Raw genomic sequence first — 17,818 nt, forward strand, 5'->3', positions numbered from 1 at the left:
AAATATAAATAAGTGCAAGCAGTACCTTTCAGATTGCTTGTTTTCAGTCGCAGATTTCCAAAACCTTTTATTCTAAGGTGTCTGTATCAGAAGATTGAAGTTTCAAAACTTTGAATCTGACATGGTCAACACCATATGATCGAAGTTTTGAAACTTTGAATCTTTTTACAGAGATCTCTGTACAGCGCGGAAAGGGACGACTTCCCTTTTCTGCATTGTAGTGCGATCTCAAGAGTTGGTATATTTAAGTAGCGGGGGGTGCAGGAGGGGCTTGCCCCCCTGCTTGGAGCGTTTAAATGGTTTGTTTTTCTAAGTTGTGTTTTATTACATTTTCGACGTTTCGGAACTTAGATTATATGGTGTCGACCATATCAGATTTGAAATTTTGAAACTTGATCATGTAATATAGATCCATTTTAAGTACTTTGTATCTTTTTGGATATTTACAGAATTATGAAAATTGTCTGTTTACATAAAGTGTAAACAACAATGTTAAGTTGTCTATCTCGCCTTCATTCTTGCTGGTTGGGTTCGGAGCCGATCCTCTGTTCCGACCCGGCCATCTACTAAAGCTTGAGAGCTATTTACTGGCTCGAGGCCTCCCCTTATCCCACAATGCTTGGCGCTAGATACCTAGATCTCGTTTCCCGCTTCAGCTACGAGGTTGCGCTTTTACTGGCTCAGGTTGTATTAATCCTTTTTTTTTGTATTACTAGCTAATATTTACCTTGTATTTTTCTTAGATATAGATTGTCTTTCCCTTGTAGTGTAGTTAGACTGTGTATCCCCTAGTTTGTCCCACTAAGGAAACTCGTTTTCTGTTAGAGAGTTTCTGTTCATCCCCCCCCCCTTGTTTCTCTCTATTAGTGGCTAACCCCACCCTTGTTGTACCTATAGGAGTAGTGTTTAGCCTTGCAGTATTTGTATATTTTTATTAAGGATAGTTGTTAAGTGTGTGTGATATTTTTTTGTGGTTATTATTGTTAGCTTAACTAGTGCGGGTGTGTGAGTGTTTTCTGTGTGCCTTGTTTAAGCACTAGTTTAATTTTTCTCTCTTTAGTATCCCCGGGCCAGTATGTCCAAGGATACTAAAGTTTCAGGCTTCAAGAAGTGTGACTCGTGCTGTCAGAAGATGTCTCTGACAGATGGTCACACTTCTTGTGTTTATTGCTTGGGTTCCCTACACCTGCAGGACTCCTGCTCGGTCTGTCATGCCTTCAGCCCGAGAGTCCTGCAGGAGCGTAGGAACAAGCTTATTTTGAGAGGCTTACTTAAGCCAGAGGGATCCCCGGTGAAGCCTCAGTCGGGAAAATCCTCAAAGCCCGCCAAGCCGTCAGCTCCCAGTTCGGAGCCGTCGCCAGGCGGAGCATCTGCCTCCTCTTCGGCTCCAGCTGGAGCTGACATCCCTAGACCTCAATCGGCTCTGACTTTAGTGTCGGAACCGTCATTGGGCTGAAAACGTTCTAGGTCCCCTTCCCTAGAATCGGTTCGTTCGGCTCCGAGGTCTCCGTTGCTTCAGTCGGAACGAAGCCATAGGTCCCACTCCTCTCGGTCCTCCAGGTTATCCGATCATGACTTGGAGAGGGTGGTCAGTAGACTCCTTAAATCGCAGGCCCTGGCCAAAATGTTAACCAGCCCTTCTCAACAGACTGTGGCTGTCCCGGTGTCTTCAGCGGTTGCTCCTCCGACTCCCTTTTTGTGTTCGGAGCCGGAGCTGGTTGGGGCTCGAATCTTGGAAATGTCAGAGCCGATACCACATCTTTCGGCTCCTTTGTTGGCTCCGATCTCTTCATTGGTTCCTTACTTGGAGGGATCTCAGCGCCGGGACTCCCTCGTCGGCTCCGAGGGGGTGAGTGGCATCGGACCCTTGTCCGACCCCGTTCTCCCTCTTGGGGCTTCGGCGCAGGTGAGCTCGGCCCCATCGGCCTCAGAGCCGTCCCTCTCGGTGCCGGGAGGGGTTCACGTCTCTTCGGAGCGGGGACCCTCTGCTCTGCCTGATGGGGGCGCCTTCGAGGTCATGAGGAGCATACTGACTCCTGAGTCGGGTCCTCGATTGGCCCCTTCGGCTCCTCCCCCCATGGTGCCTGCATCGGTCTCTGTCCACCCTCCTGACCCCAAGCATGGAGAACAGATGCTCCAGGTTGCCCCATTGGGCATATCTTCCTCTTCCGAGGCCTCCTCTGATCATTCAGAGGAGCCCCCTCAGAAGAGAAAATGTAAGAGGAAACATGTCGACTCCCCCGAGTCAGTCACGTCTGATACCGACTTGGAGGATTCGGAAGGGTCCCTAAGATCCCCCTCTGAGGATGTCTCTTTTTCAGACATCCTAGAGATCCTTAAGCAGAGGGGGAACTGGACTGCCCTTAACCCTTCCGAGGACGAGTCGGTATACCTGGACGCATTTGGTTCTCGCCCTTCCAACTCCTGGGTGTCTCCACCCTTCGACCCGCTCATGGAAGTAGTGGCTCGAAGGGCGTGGTCAGCCCCGGACACAGTGGAACCAACTCCCCGCAGGCCAACTCATTTCATTACAGCCCCACCCAACAAACAATATTTGACAAAAGGTGTCCCTGTTGATGCCATGGTGGTGGCAGCAGCCACTAAGAAGGAGTTGGCTGACCCTTTGGTGCCTGTCCATCCACCTAATAAAGAGTCTAGGACAATGGACAGGTACGAGAAGCGGATGTTTTCCTCAGCGACCTTTTCCATGCGGTCACTGAATTATCTGTGCCATTTCACCCGCCTTCAAAGGGATCTTATGATGGAACTGGGTGATACCCTTTAGGATCCATCAGCTGCGGGGGCTCAGGATAAGATTAACTCCCAGCTGGCGACCCTTAACTCTATCATCAACTCCTCCATGCGGCTCATTTCTTATGCAGCCGATGGGGCGAGTAGGGCCGCAGGTACAGGCGTGGCTTTGAGAAGACATGCCTGGATGTGGTTATGTAACTTTGCTGACCCCTTTAAGGCGTCCTTCACCAATACCGCCTTCAATGGTTCGGCTCTGTTTGGGCCACAGGTGAAGGATACCCTTACCAGGTGTGAGCAGGAAGGCAAGACTCTCTCTGCCGTGGGAGTCCATTTTTCTACTCCTTCTAGACCATACCCTAAGGGTCAGAAGAGTGGGAAAATGTGGTTTCGGAAACCCCAGGGAGTCATGCCTGACACACGTGGCGAGTTTCCCTCCAGGGACAGGGGGAGGGAACAATAATAGATGCCGCCCGAGGGGCAAAGGGGGTCCGCAAAATCAGGGTAGCAGAGAATCTTTCTCTGACAAACCCTTTCAGCACCCCTGAGGGGCTGCCCGACTGTCCACCTTTGGAGGCAGTCAGGGGAAGATTGTCAATGTACCCAGAAGCCTGGCAACTCCTCACACAAGACAAATGGGTACGGTCTATTATATCCGAGGGTTACAAAATCCCCTTTGTCAACACCCCTGTACAAACAACCAAGTCCCTTCCAGATGTTCCACCTGGTCTAAGGGAACAAGCAGTGCCAGAAATTTCAAAACTGCTAGAAAAAAGGGCCATCCAGCCAGTCCCAGCAGACCAGCAAAGATCCGGAATTTACTCCAAGTTCTTTTTGGTACCAAAAAAGACAGGGGACTGGAGACCCATTTTGGATCTCAGCAGGTTAAACAAATCTGTTCAAAGAACGAAGTTCCGGATGGTCACGCTTCAGTCCATTCTACCCTTTTTGGGTCAGGACAACTGGATGTGCTCCATAGACCTTCAGGATGCGTACTACCATATCAAAATGGACAGGTGCTCCAGAAGGTTTCTCCGCTTCCGGCTGGGAGCCAGTCACTATCAATTCAGAGCCCTGCCCTTTGGTCTCACCACAGCCCCCAGGGTGTTCACCAAATGCATGGCAGTGGTTGCGGCTCACCTGAGATGGCTTGGATTCCAGGTGTTTCCATATCTAGACGACTGGCTCCTTACTGCTTCCACCAGGCATCAGCTACTGCAAGCCAGGGATTATACCATTCATACGTGCTCCGGGCTAGGTATCTCAATAAATTTCTAAAAGTCTGCATTGTCGCCTTGTCAGTCTATAACCTTTATAGGCGCAAGATTAAATACAAAAGAGCTGTCTGCAAATCTTCCTCTAGACAGAGTGTCAGACATTCGCCGACATGTGCAGGTCTTACTTCAGTGCAAGAGGATTCAGGCCAGATTTGTACTTAAAACTTTGGGTCTCATGGCAGCAGCAATCATACTAGTTCCCCTGGCTCATTTTCACATGCGGATTCTTCAGTGGATGCTCTTTACCCAATGGTCTTTTCAACAACTTCCAATGTCTCACAACATAATAATCACTCAATCATGCAAAGACCACCTGGCTTGGTGGATGGTCTCCCCTCTAGTACTCCAGGGCAGACCATTTGTTCTTCCTCCTCCTGTTGCCACGGTGACCACGGATGCCTCCCTGATCGTGTGGGGGGGGGGGGGCATTTTCAGGGCAGGACTGTCCAGGGCACTTGGCAACCTCTGGAGTACCACCTGCACATAAACATCTTGGAGATGAGAGTGGTGCTTTTAGCGTTGCAAGCTCTTCAGGACTCTCTACCTACCGGGACTATTGCAATTCAAACAGACAATATGTCTGTAGTGTGGTACATCAACAAGCAGGGCGGAACAAAGTCTTATCCCTTATGTTGAGAAGCACTCAGACTCTGGCAGTGGGCGATCTCCTCTCAACGTTTTCTGATAGCAACGCACATCCCCGGGAAGTCCAATGCCATAGCGGACAGGCTAAGCAGAGCTATTCTCATGCCTCACGAGTGGTCTCTCAATCAGTCAGTAGCAGACAAAATTTTCCGCAGATGGGGTCAACCTTGCTGCGACTTTTTCGCAATTCCTCTCAACAGCAAATGCGACGATTTCTTCACTCTCTTCCCCCAACCCGGCCACTCCCCCAGAGACGCTCTAGTTCACGATTGGCCCCCGGGTCTTCTGTATGCATTTCCACCTTTTCCCCTAATTCCCAAACTAATTCAGAAGGCGACCGCATTGGGATCCAGGATGATCCTCATTGCCCCTTACTGGCCTCGACAAATTTGGTTCCCATTCCTGCATCGTCATCTGCTGGAGCAGCCGTGGAATCTGGACCCAGTGCCAGACCTTTTGGTCCATCAGTCGGGCGGGCTGCACTAATCCCTTCAGTCTCTCATCCTCACAGCTTGGTTGCTTCACTTCCAACCTTAGCCAGGCTTCCACATATTTGTCAGCCGGTGCATGAAATCCTCCTTTCTTCGCACAAATCTACCACCAGGAAGACTTATGCTAGTAAGTGGAAACGTTTCTCTTTCTGGGCAGAGGCTAGGAATATAGCCCCCTTTACAGCCCCTGTCCATCACGTTCTAGATTTTTTAGCAGAACTTTTTCAAGCTGGTTCCCCGTCTGCCACCATTAGGGTCCAATTAGCTGCTATCGCAAATTTCCACGCTGGCCTGTCAGAAACCAGCATCATGTCCCACAAACTTTGCAAGGCCTTTCTTAAAGGGACTATTTTGCTTAGGCCCCCGGTCAGAGATCCCCCGCCTCTGTGGGATTTAAATTTGATATTAGCATCCTTGATTCGCCCTCCTTTTGAACCTGCGGCTTCCTGTTCCTTAAAATTACTCTCCTGGAAGACTGTCTTTTTAGTAGCCATCACCTCAGCTAGGAGAGTTTCGGAACTTCAAGCCCTCTGTATTTGTCCTCCTTACCTTGTGTTTCACAAGGATAGAGTTTGACTCAGGACTAATCCTTCTTTTCTGCCCAAGATACCTTCTGAAACAAACCTGAATCAGGCTATTGATCTACCTGTCTTTTTTCCTAACGATTCGAACAAAGCTGAACAAAAGTTACACCAATTGGACGTTCATAGGCAATTATGTTTTTATTTGGATAGGACTAAGCAAACAAGAAAATCAGACGAACTCTTCCTGTCCTATGCTGAGGGCAAACAGGGCCTGCCAGTTTCTAAAGTAACCTTATCCAGGTGGTTGTCCTCTATTATTACTTTGATTTATCAGCTGAGACATAAAGAACTCCCTACTAAACCTAAAGGTCATTCCACCAGAGCGTTAGCTACTTCGGTAGCTTTTCAAGCTAGACTACCAATGGAATCTATTTGTGCTGCAGCCACATGGGCCACTCCTCATGCCTTCATTTCACATTATAAGTTGGATATGGCCTCTAGGAGTAGAGCTGATTTTGGTTCCACTGTGCTCAAGAGTCTGTTCCGATGAGCCACCCAGGACTAAGGTGCTAGGGACGCTGTCCCAACCAGCAAGAATGAAGGCGAGATAGACAACTTAACATTAAGAAGTTATATACCTACCATAACGTTCCATGTTAGTTGTCTTCTTCTCACCTTCTTTCTTGCGTCCCACCATCCATCCCCCTAGCCTGGACAAGACCGAAAAGAGTCCCATTTTGAGGCCTTCTTCCTCTGGCTGAGTCTTGTCTGGGTTACGTCGTCCTCTGTTTTAGTACTGTAGGTAAACCTTGTAGTTTGGACAGGTGTCCTTAAAATTTATTTCTATGGTGTTAGCTCTGCCAAACGAGATCTGGGTATCTAGCGCCAAGCATTGTGGGATAAGGGGAGGCCTCGAGCCAGTAAATAGTTCATGAGCTTTAGTAGATGGCCGAGTCGGAGCCGAGGATCGGCTCCGAACCCAACCAGTAAGAAAGAAGGCGAGAAGAAGACAACTAACATGGAACGTTATGGTAGGTACATAACTTCTTATTCACGATCACTCAGGCTGCACATCTTATACTACAAACATTGTCTAAGGTTTCATCTGATGTCTTGTAGTGGTTATACTGCAAACATCATCTAAGGTTTCATCTGATTTCATGTAGTAGTTTGTAAGTTACTTGGTTTGACAATACTATTGTGAATGTAGAAATAATTCTTAATTCTAATGACTACTCACAGATAGCAATATTTCCTTTATAATATGTTCTATGTTGACATATGTGTTTTGTGACATACACCTTGCCCTTTCATGCTCTGTCTATTACTAATTGGTATGTTATTAAGTTAAGGACACCAGCCCCCAAAAGTATCAGGACACCATAAGGTGCTATGTGTACTAAATGAAAAAAGTTGTTTTAGATGCAAATGAGTTAAGCTACGTCAGCCAGTGTCTTGACACTCTAAGGAGCTGTTAGCAACAAATGGAAACAAACTGGAAAGGAAATTTAGGTGTTAGTGAGACAACCTACTGTCCATATTGAAAGATAGTTTGCAGTTAAATATAATCTGTTGTTAGCCTTCCATGAAGAATTTCCAGGTAAAACATTTTATTGGTGAATTTAGGGATTGTTTGCATCTATCTGAGAAGGGTTTGTACATCTAAAGCCTCCCTATTCTGGCCCAACAAGTACTTGGGACCTGAATTGTGTTCCTCTGTGCTTGACAGTACCACAGTTTGAATTTCTAACCTTATGTAGAATTACATTCCTGTTAAGGAAAGTTTTATTATTTTTCATTGTTATCACTTAAGTGTTGAGAATTTGGGGATTTCAGATATGATTTAAAGACTTTTTTCACCGCAATTAAATTTTTCTCAAGGGTATCTTACAATTATAATTAACCAGGTAGTACATGTTCCTGCATTAATTTGAGAAATGTCTTAGGTGAAACAAAGTGTTTGGAGAGATGTAAAACATTTAGCTTTTTTAAACCCTTCTGGAATGTGGAACATTTTATCTCATTTGTATAAAGTAAACAAGGTAGAACTGTTTCCGATTGATTCATACTGAATTGATCAAGTCACTATTTTCGGAAGTGTTATATTCTTATCACAGACTTTTTCCTGGTTTATTTTTCTGCAGTCTGCTTAACAATGGGCAATCTGCTGTCATTTCAGATCTATACTGCAGCTGTTTAGTCTGTGGCTTATATATTTTCTGAGCACTGCAGTCTGCTTATTTAGCTTCTGTGGACAGCTGTTGACATGCTGGTATAGAGTGATGGTGTACATTTCTGCTTATTCAGTTAACTGGGTTTGGTGGGGATTTGAAGCTTGTCAATGTATCACTTAGAAGTAGATAGTTTGTCTTAAAGAAATTTCTATAGGTACTTTGGGTGGAAGTACAGCTGTGTAAAATCTTACCATAACTGTAGATATCCTTCTCTTCACTGTTGCAGAATTCATTACAATAGGGATCCCCTGCCAAAGGTGGCCCGACATCCACCAGTATACCAAAGCCTTTAGGTTGCTTTAAGGTATGCTGTACACCACATGTATGATCCCCGCGTAGAGTAGGGCATAAAGGTGACATCTGGAAATACCATCCTCAGAACTGAGAGCCACAAAAGGAAATCTAATCCAAGGGAAAGAGAGGTAATCAGTACATCCAGAAGAGGAATAGACCAGTGGGCGGAGGGAGGGAGTGAATACTGCAACAGTGAAGAGAAAGGACGTCTACCATTATGGTAAGATTTTACACAACTGTACTATGTCCTTCCATTTCACTGTTGCAGTATTCATTACAGTAGGGAGAGTGCCAAAGCTCAGGAAGAAGAGAGGAGGAGGGATAACCAGCAGAGCTCTCTATGAAGCCATGAAGGATGGGCCTAGCAAAACCAGCTCTAGCTCCAAAAATTCCATCCAACTTGTAGTGCTTGGTAAATGTATGTACAGAAGTCCAGGAAGCTGCTTCAAGAATAGAGTTAGTATCCAAACCCTTTAAAAAAGCACTAGAAGAAGTCACAGCTCTAGTAGAATGAGCCTTAACAGAAGAACAGCTTCAAACAGCTTTTTCCACTACAGAAAACTGGATGCACCAAAACCATCTCTCCCTCAACTCCAGTAAATCCAAAATACTAATTTTCCTCCCTTCCAAGGCTTCTTCCTTGGACAAAAACACTTTCAACATCCTCAACCAAACTAACACTCCTATAGAAGTGGTGCCCTATGCTAAACTCCTTGGCATAACCATTGACGAACGCCTTAAATTCGACCTCCACATTCAACAAAACATAAAAAAAACCCCACCAAAAACTAGGCATGCTCTACAGGAATAATCTATTCCTTTCAAAATCCTCTAGGCAAACCTTGACTACCTGCTTCCTCCATCCCTCTCTACTTTGTGGCGCCCCTCTTCTAACTAATCTGTTTGCCTCCCTCTCTTCTAAACTTGAAGCTTGCTGTAATAAAATCTCTAAATTCACCACTAAATCCAAAAACTCAACCCACCACTGCCTCTCCCTTCAATCTTTAAACTGGCTAGAACTCCCAAACCACCTTGACTATCTCCAACTAACAACCACTCATAAATTAATATTCTACCCAGAAAAATGCCCTGCTCTATCCAACATCTTCCCCCTTACATCCCCAACCGATCTTTAAGATCTGAACACCAAAATCTAATCTCCATCCCCAGACCTAAACATCCTGCTGGCCAACAACTACTATCCTTCTCTCTAGGTAGGAAATGGAACTCTCTCCCTCCTTCTCTTAGAACCATACCTAACCCAGATTACTTTAAAACCCACTTTTCTTACACCTATCTTCAAAATGGAAATGTTCTTGCTTTCACCCAACATAATCCATAATCCCAAGGTTCCTGTAGACTAAGCCCCTATACTCCTGCACCTTTATGTACTGTAATTCTAGCTATGATTTAGCTGGCTCTAACTTCACTGTATGGATGAAAATATTGAAAAGTTAGCAAATCTATAAAAAAAAAAAAAAAAAAAAAAAATTCTGTTATTTTTATCTTTTGCTGTTGTTTTTTCTTTAGCATTTGCTGTGTTCTTCTTTGAATTCTTGCTGTGTATACATTCTATTGTAAATTTGCATTTACAATGTTCTTACTGCGTGTACATTCTATTGTAAATTTGCATTTGCAGTGTCTTGCTATGTTTTCTTGCTGTGTGGACTTTCTTTTGTATTCTTCTCATACATTGTATTGGTTGTACTGCCTTTGGAGATTTTCTCCCCGGGCCTCCATTGAAAATGGGTTCTTCTTGGCCCAGTGGACTTCCCCGGTAATCAAACTGAAATAAATAAAAATATAAATAAGAAGAAAGGCTCTTACGATGAAAGGAATAACAAAAAGAAATGGCTTTAAAAATCCAAGAAGAAATAGTTTGGACACAACCAATCCTAAGGACCTAGGATGAAAGGAAACAAAGAGCTGATCAGATTTACGAAAAGTCTTTCTTATCCAAGTGAAATCCGAGTTGTCTATGCACGTACAACTTGTACAGCACCCTCTCACTGGCAGATGGTGGAAAAGGTACAAAAGTGTGCAAATGAGTAGACTGATTAAGGGACAAGTCATTCACCACCTTGGTCATAAAAAAAGGATTAGTATGCAAAAACACCCTGTCCTTATGAAACACCAAAAAAAGGAGGACAAGCCATAAGGGCTTGAAGCTCAGACACCTGTCTGGCTGAAGTAAGGGCTAACAAAAGTACAGTCTTTCATGAGCAATTTTGCAAGGAGGTTGAAGCTGCAGGCTCAAAAGGAGTCTGGGTCAATTTTTCCAAAGCAAAATTAAGATCCCAGAGAGGAGGAACAGGCTTTCTGGGAGACCCAATATGAAGGAAGCCTTTTAGGAATTGTTTAGCTTCAAAGCTAAAGGAGAAGATAAAGGCAGAGAAGCAGAGATAGTGTTAAGTGGGCCTTAACAAAAGAATAAGCCAATCCAGCAATGCGCAATTCACACAGATAAGAGACCGAGCTCACTGCTGTGGAGCAGTCCTTCAAAGTCATATTATTTACAGTTTCATTGTTTATACTTTAAGAAAATCCATTTGCTTAGTAGTAGTGTCACACAAAATTGCTTAATGACTGGGAATGTCCTTCATAATACAGGCGAGATAGGTAAATGCCATAACATAAGATCTTCTCAGTCACTAGGCAGTTTATCCCTCTACCTTATCCTGGGAATTTACAGGTTCTGCTGCTTTATATATGATGTCTACAACTTTTGTTTTTCCTAGGGCTCTCTGCACCAGTGGCCAGTGTAGCAGCCAGTTCATCCCACCCAGAGGTGCGAACCTTATAGCATGTTCATATCAGCAGGCATATACTGAGCTAGCTGTGAGTGGGAGTTATCCCAGTGCTGAGATATTGGAGTATTCTTAGTAAGCCCTAGCTTTTTTGCATGTGTACAGTTATGCCCAAGGAGGTTGGTGTGTAATGAGCCTTCAAGATGTACATCAGTACCCCAGATTGCAGTGTTATCACTTGGCCCTGCCCCCTTATAGACTGCACACCCCATGTGAGTCTTAGTCTCCACTGGGACTTCAACCCTCCCCCAAGAAAAAGAAAGCAGTCCAAATTTCATCATTTCTATCCTGGCCCAGTGGTAGCTTCTGCAGGTGTCCATGCTGTTATTTGAAATTTGGTTGTGTGAGTCAATTCAGCAGAAGATGGTCTCTCCCTCAAATATTTTTCCAGTATTTTGTCTCCTCAGAGCAGTTATGAGTGGGAGAGCTGGCCCCTGACTTTACATGATATTATTTGACCTTAGTAGAATAGATTTTGGAATGGGCAGTCTTCCCACTAAAAACTATCATAAAGACATTACTGTCAGATCTGATGGTAGCAGGAATTCATGCAAGATTAGGTTAGTGGCTGAGAAGCTTTAGTAATCTGGTGTTACTATAGGACAGATTTTCTGTCTCAGTCCTGTATAAAATGTTATTTTACTTATGCATCTGTTTGTCTGTTTTTTTAGGTAAAGAGAAAATCAGTCCTGGGAGGACATCAGAATCTGATCCTACAGCGCCAGACACCGAGTCTGTTATTGTAGCTATGGAACGAGTATCTGTTTTGTTTGACAGGTCAGCAAAGTGTACTGTATGGAACAAGTGTCTGTTTTGTTTGACAAGTCAGGAAAGTGTACTTCTCTGTGTTCATATAATGTGACCTGCAGTTGACTTTAAAGGGGCATTTGTTACTTCAGGAAAGGTGAATACAGCAGTCTGCTTGCACTACTTCCAGGTATCATTTTCTGTCACAGATGCATAAAAGTCTTTGTTCATAGGTATAAAATAGACTAAGAACCTCCAGGGCCTTTGTAAGCGTAGCCATGCAACCCAGTATAATTGTGTCCCCGTGTACTTTGGGTGTCTTTTAGGAGGTGCATGTTAGTTTGTAGGTGGCTAAAGGCTTTGTGGGGGTTTATGTTAGGTAATATTTTACTTAACAGGCAGCATCTATCCACTAGAGACATGGGAACCAGGCCAGTGTTGAATTTATGATTTCTCTTCTAATGGTCAAGGTTATATTTGACTAGGATCAGGGATGAACTCTGCTTCACATACATGAGGAGCCTGTTCCATAACACAGAGAGCCTTTGAGAGACACATCTGTCTCACCAGCCTGTTGTATTTATGTTGCAGGCAAAATTTAAATTCTTGGATCTAGTGTTTTTAGTGCTGTTCGTTTTAAGAATGTGCAAAATATTCATCAGGGTTGGATTAGAGGATGCCTTATATGCCAGGCATAAATCACCTCTCAGTAACTCATAGACGACTGAGTATAGAGATAGGACCTTAAGGTGATCTGTGTAGCATAATTGTTGAATTCCGTTGATTCTCCTGCTAAGGAACCTCTGTGGGTGTTCCAGCTGTTGCAAATGCCTAGTCTTAAGAAATCAGATTTTTAATTCTATTGAATATGTCAAGTTCCCTTTGTTGCAGGACAAAAATTCATGTGGGATTCAAAGTTGCATAATTTTGTGTTTGCATCTTAACTTTCTATTTTTTTTTAATTAGATATATTACTTTTTCTGCATCCATACATTTAAGTTTCCACATTTATTGACTGCATTATCTATACAATCCTTAATTATATTCCTTGTGTAAATTTTACCTTTACCTTCCAAGTATTCAGGTTAATAAAACCTTTATATGGAGTGAAATGATATTGGTAAGGCGAGTTCTGCAGTAGCAGACTTAACTCAGCATATAGATTCTTTTTGAGGACACTGTAACGTCCTGTTTAGCATTGCAATCCAGGAAGTTATTTCACTCACTCATCCAGCCCATCATCGTATAAATTTTAGAATTTTTGAAGTAATGTGTAGAATACAGAAATGTAGAATCACAGGTACAGGCCATGAGGGTAAGGCAGTACTTAATATGTGGATCTTTGTAGTTCTTCAGAAGTACCTTGTGTCAAGTCATTCATTCGGCTGCAGACTTTGCAGTGTTGCCATTGGGTTTTGCTGACTCATATTTAGCCTTGTTCACTTGTCACTGAAGAAAAGATGAATTCCTTCCTCAATGTTCCATTTTTCATATATTGTCTCAAACGAGGAGAGGTTAGTATGTTGAGCCTGATGTACCTTGGGTCCCCACCTTCATCACACCAAATCTGGGGATTTTTTTTTTGGGGGGGGGGGGCATAGAATATTTCTCACCTGCAGGGTTTGACATTTGAAAAACAAGTATGACATTTAAAAACAGATGTGCTGTAATACCACTGAACCATTGCAGAAGATTTTATTTGCCCTCATTTGAAGACTGCTACCATCCTCTTGTCTTTACCCTCATTTGAAGACCATTACCATCCTCTTGTCTTTGCCCTCATTTGACGACCATTACGACCATCAGTTTTATGTAATGTGGTATCATTCCAGGAATTATATATGACATTTACTTAATTCTAGATAGAAGCAGGCTGATGGCTTCAACTTTGCCTTGTATCACTTGGTTTAAAATTGTTCCTTTTTCTTGGAAGATGCATCTCTAAAATTTGAGCAGAGGACCCTTCATTATGTATTTTTTTTACAGACACCTTTATTGAATTATGAATTGACTTGTGACATAGTTTTCGCTTTCAGAGCAGTCATGCTGTGTCAGTAGACTTCTGTGTTGTTTTTGGTAATGGGTAATTTAATAGTCCACAGAAACGTGAGAATAGTCATTGTTTAATTAACCCCTGACATTTCAAAGAATGTCTTGATACATAACTCTCAGTAATCCAGATTTACACAGAAAGTCCAGATTTTTACCTCATGCCCTTGATCTTTTCCTCATAAATTTGTGGTTTTCTGGGAAATCACTGATGATTAAAGTCATGACAATTAGATACTTTTGAGTTGCAGAATTTATATCCTTCAGAAGATACACACCAACACAAATCTTGTTATTCTAGCAACTTTCTAACTTTATAAGAGCAATACTTAAAATCTGTCCCTATTTTATGGGCCTTTGCACATTATTTTAGGCTTTGTCCAGATTTCTTGCTCAAAGAGGTAGAGAGTTATGACTTGGTGCGTACCCAATAAAAAACAAACAAACTTCAGATGTTGCTCATATAAACTATTTCTTTTAAGACCTTGTCTTGTACGACACAGACATTTCAGTCTGATGGGGAGTAGAGTGTTTCTTTATGGAAATGGTCATCAAGGATGATTTCCACCATTTCTGGCTATCATTGTTAAAGGCCAGTGACTTGCTAAGGATCTGTTATATACATCATGCTGTCATCTTTATTGGTTTATAAGTACAGAATGCCTCTCAGTTGTCAGCAGTTAGTTACTTGCAAATAGTACAGTAACTGCAGTCTGATGTTTTTTAAGTAACTCATAACTCTAAGGGTTTGCTGTTAAAATAAATTTGTATAGTTGTAAATCTAACATCAGGGAACTTGTATGATGAATCCTTAGCTAAGTTCTTCTTTTCCACTGTCATAGTTAAGCATTTTTTTAGTTTAAGATCCTATATTTTGTATAATCTGCATGTCTACACCAATGTGCAGGGCTGCTTGCACATTTCTCATCTCTTTCCTTGCTATCTCCAGCAAAGTGTAGCATTTATACACTTCAACATGAGCACATTCCTTCCACATGTACATTGAAGTTAACTGTCAGAACCAGGCATTGCTTTTACTGTTGTAACGAGGATTAGAATGTTGATAGCTGTTAAATGTGCCAGAAGTCTGCCACTCAAAAGATGAAAAAGAAGGTTTTGACCTATTTCATTTCTAAAAAAAGATGGTGGCTATTGACAGCTTTGTACTTTGGGACTGATAAGAGTATTCCCCACATAGTCATGGGCATAAGTCATAGCATTGCCACAAGGACAAACAGTTGAAGAGCAAGCAGGTTGAAACTTGGGCATCCTCAAATTATGTGTGGTATTCAACAACCCTCCCCCCTTCCCTGCAATGTCTATGGTCTTACTTTGCTAGAAGGGACACAAACCCAGAGCTGTCCTGTGCTTTGAAGATGAGGGAATGGGGATGAGACCCACATTTGGGAGTGCATCCCAAGTTTCTTACTTCTCCCAGCCCTGGATTGGTTACTATGTCAGTGGTTAGCAGTAGTCAGGACCAAATTTCTCCTCCAGGCATTGCCATCTCCTTTCCAGGCCCGTTTGAGAAGGGTCCACAGGAAGCATGTGTTTGATATTGGAGGGGAACTTGAGTTGGAGGTTAGTTTCACGTGCTTATAGGGTTTGGTCTGAAATGCACTCTGCTGCCAGCACTTCCCTCTTCCCAGTGATTGCTTTCAGTCAAGTGCTAGTTCTGAGAATCCCAGACACCTGGTGCGGGTTGGTCATATAGTTGCCTTCATACAATGTCATGCACTAATGTACAGTAATTGATAGTGAGGGAGTGTAGTACTTCCTAGTACAGTATCACTTCCTTCCTAGCACTATAGCACTTCTTTTGAATCTGAAGAGACTGAAGCTGTTGTCTCCAAGGTAGACTAGGACAGTTAGCCCATCCATTCCATCTCCTAACCTCAAGATAAGGCCTCCCTTGGAAGAGTTTAGATTGATCTCAAGCCCTTGCTCTACCACATCAAAGAAATACCAATTTGTTTTTTTCTTGGAAAACATTGGCATCCACACTGAAGGAAAATCTCAGAAATAAGAAGCCTTGCTTTAACATTTTTGGCAGGACTTGTTGTTCAAGTAACACACTCCAGACCTGTTCATTTATCTCCTGATGAGAAAATGGGCCCTTTGTTCTATGGAGGATCTCTATGCTTCTCTCTTCTTTTTCTTCCACTTTTACAAAGAGACCTCCACACCATCCATGGAAATCTCTTAAGCATTATACAGTTCTGTCCTCTATGGTTCTCAATGTTTTATCCAAGAAGGGGAACCCAGTGGCCACTCCAATGCAGTCCTGACTTTAATTTGGGACTTCCTGTGGGGGCAATTCTCCAAGTTTACCCCAGTATGGTGAATCATCACAGAGGGTCAGGGCTTCTAGACATGGTCATTCTCGGTTGGAAAATACTGATCTTTCCCCAGAAAAAAGCACCTCTGGCAGACAACTGCTTATCAGCAGAGCTCATGGAACAAGCCCAGACTCTGCAGCTTAGAAAAACTGCAGAGACTGTTCCATTTTCAGAGGAACAGTAAGTGTTTTAATGTTACATATTTCTGAAAGGATTTGGTGAGTTTTGTGCCATTCTACACCTCAGTAACTTCACCCAGCACATCCTTTATGTTAATTTTTTGATAGTCACCCCGTGCAGTTTAATATCACTGCTTTTCTAGGACACCTAGATGGTTTGGCTAAACACGATGGCTGCTTTTTGACACATCACCATTATGGTTATGTTATGTTACCTTGAAATATACAAACTCTAACAACTAATGCTCATGCATTTCTGAAACCCATTACTTTGATTGTATTTATAACCTGTAAGTATATGTACTCATGTACACACACAGCCTCTAAATGCATCATGACAGGAAAGATATTTCTCTTAGTCAAGCAACAACAGATATCTCTGTCATTCCCCATATGAGTACTGAAGAGTCCTAGTAGAATCAAAGCCATCATTTGGTACCCTGTTAAGCTACACACAATGCTGTGCTTGAAACACAAATACTCAAGGAGCTTTTAAATGGTATCTGCAAAGAGGTTTCCTTTCTAGAACTTACAGTTACTTTCTGGTAACCCCAGTTTTACACTATCCCCTGCCAAGAAGCCTCTCCCAAAGAAAAGCACTAGAATTGGAGGGACAGCATCCCCAAATGAGGGGGAACTAAGACCTCTTAGAAATATATCTGGTACTTTAGATTCCAGCACAAAACTCTAGCTGCTTCCCCAGCATTGAAGTGGCATTCTGCATCTTAAAAAAACATACTGACATGATTTAATCCATCATACTCTATATCCTTCCTACCTGTCACCCATTCTTCACCTTTTCTCTTGTAGTTGATAATGCCACACAAAGACTTCATACACATTTTTGAGCTGTGTGGACCACCTAGAGATCAGGTGTTTGCCAGTGAATAACACTTACAGGCTTGGTTTCATAAATGGGTCGTATTATGCCTGTTGCAGAAGAGACTGTCTTATTGTGTAGGCAGAGTAATAAAATGCTCAAAACTTTAGAGGGTCTTTGTTTTTCAGGCTTGTCTTTTAGACCAGTTAATCAAGGGTGACACTACCAGAAACACAAAAGAACACTTGGGTGAACCGAACCCTCTCTCATGACAAGATCAGTCTCAGGAAAAGTAGTACAAATGTACTTTGTTTATGAAATAATGCAGATATACTTAGCCTACAGATTTAGGCAAATGGGAAGATATGCTTGTAAAAAGCCTGCAAGTTCACAAACATATACTATGGTACTTCACTTATTACTAGCACCTTTTTTTACAGGTGTATTAATTGAATGTTTCAAAGCTATTTTCTATGGCTAGCAGCTGATTTGGACTTTGAAACATCTGTTTTGCATTGCAGAATCACTGAACCAGATCCAGTGCAAGGTAACTTAGTCACACAATGTAATAGTATTTAGTTTGGGTACTTCTGTCATTAACTATCTAAGCACTTTATGTGCTTTTCTTCCAGTGTATTTGAGGACTAGGCCACATCTTTTT

General features: G+C 42.8%; 1 protein-coding gene across 4 annotated transcripts in view; it reads left to right on the top strand.

Annotated features, from left to right (window-relative positions):
- HTT (huntingtin) overlaps positions 1–17,818 on the top strand; it is a 4,811,037-nt gene that overhangs the window by 4,670,409 nt on the left and 122,810 nt on the right. For all 4 annotated transcript variants that reach the window (XM_044062924.1, XM_044062926.1, XM_044062925.1 and 1 more), the window contains one exon: positions 11,695–11,800. In XM_044062924.1, the coding sequence (XP_043918859.1) occupies positions 11,695–11,800 (106 nt within the window). The remainder of the gene's footprint in view (positions 1–11,694; positions 11,801–17,818) is intronic.

Source organism: Protopterus annectens, chromosome 2.part1, assembly GCF_019279795.1.
Source record: "Protopterus annectens isolate FY-2018-M chromosome 2.part1, PAN1.0, whole genome shotgun sequence".
NCBI lineage: Eukaryota > Metazoa > Chordata > Ceratodontiformes > Protopteridae > Protopterus > Protopterus annectens.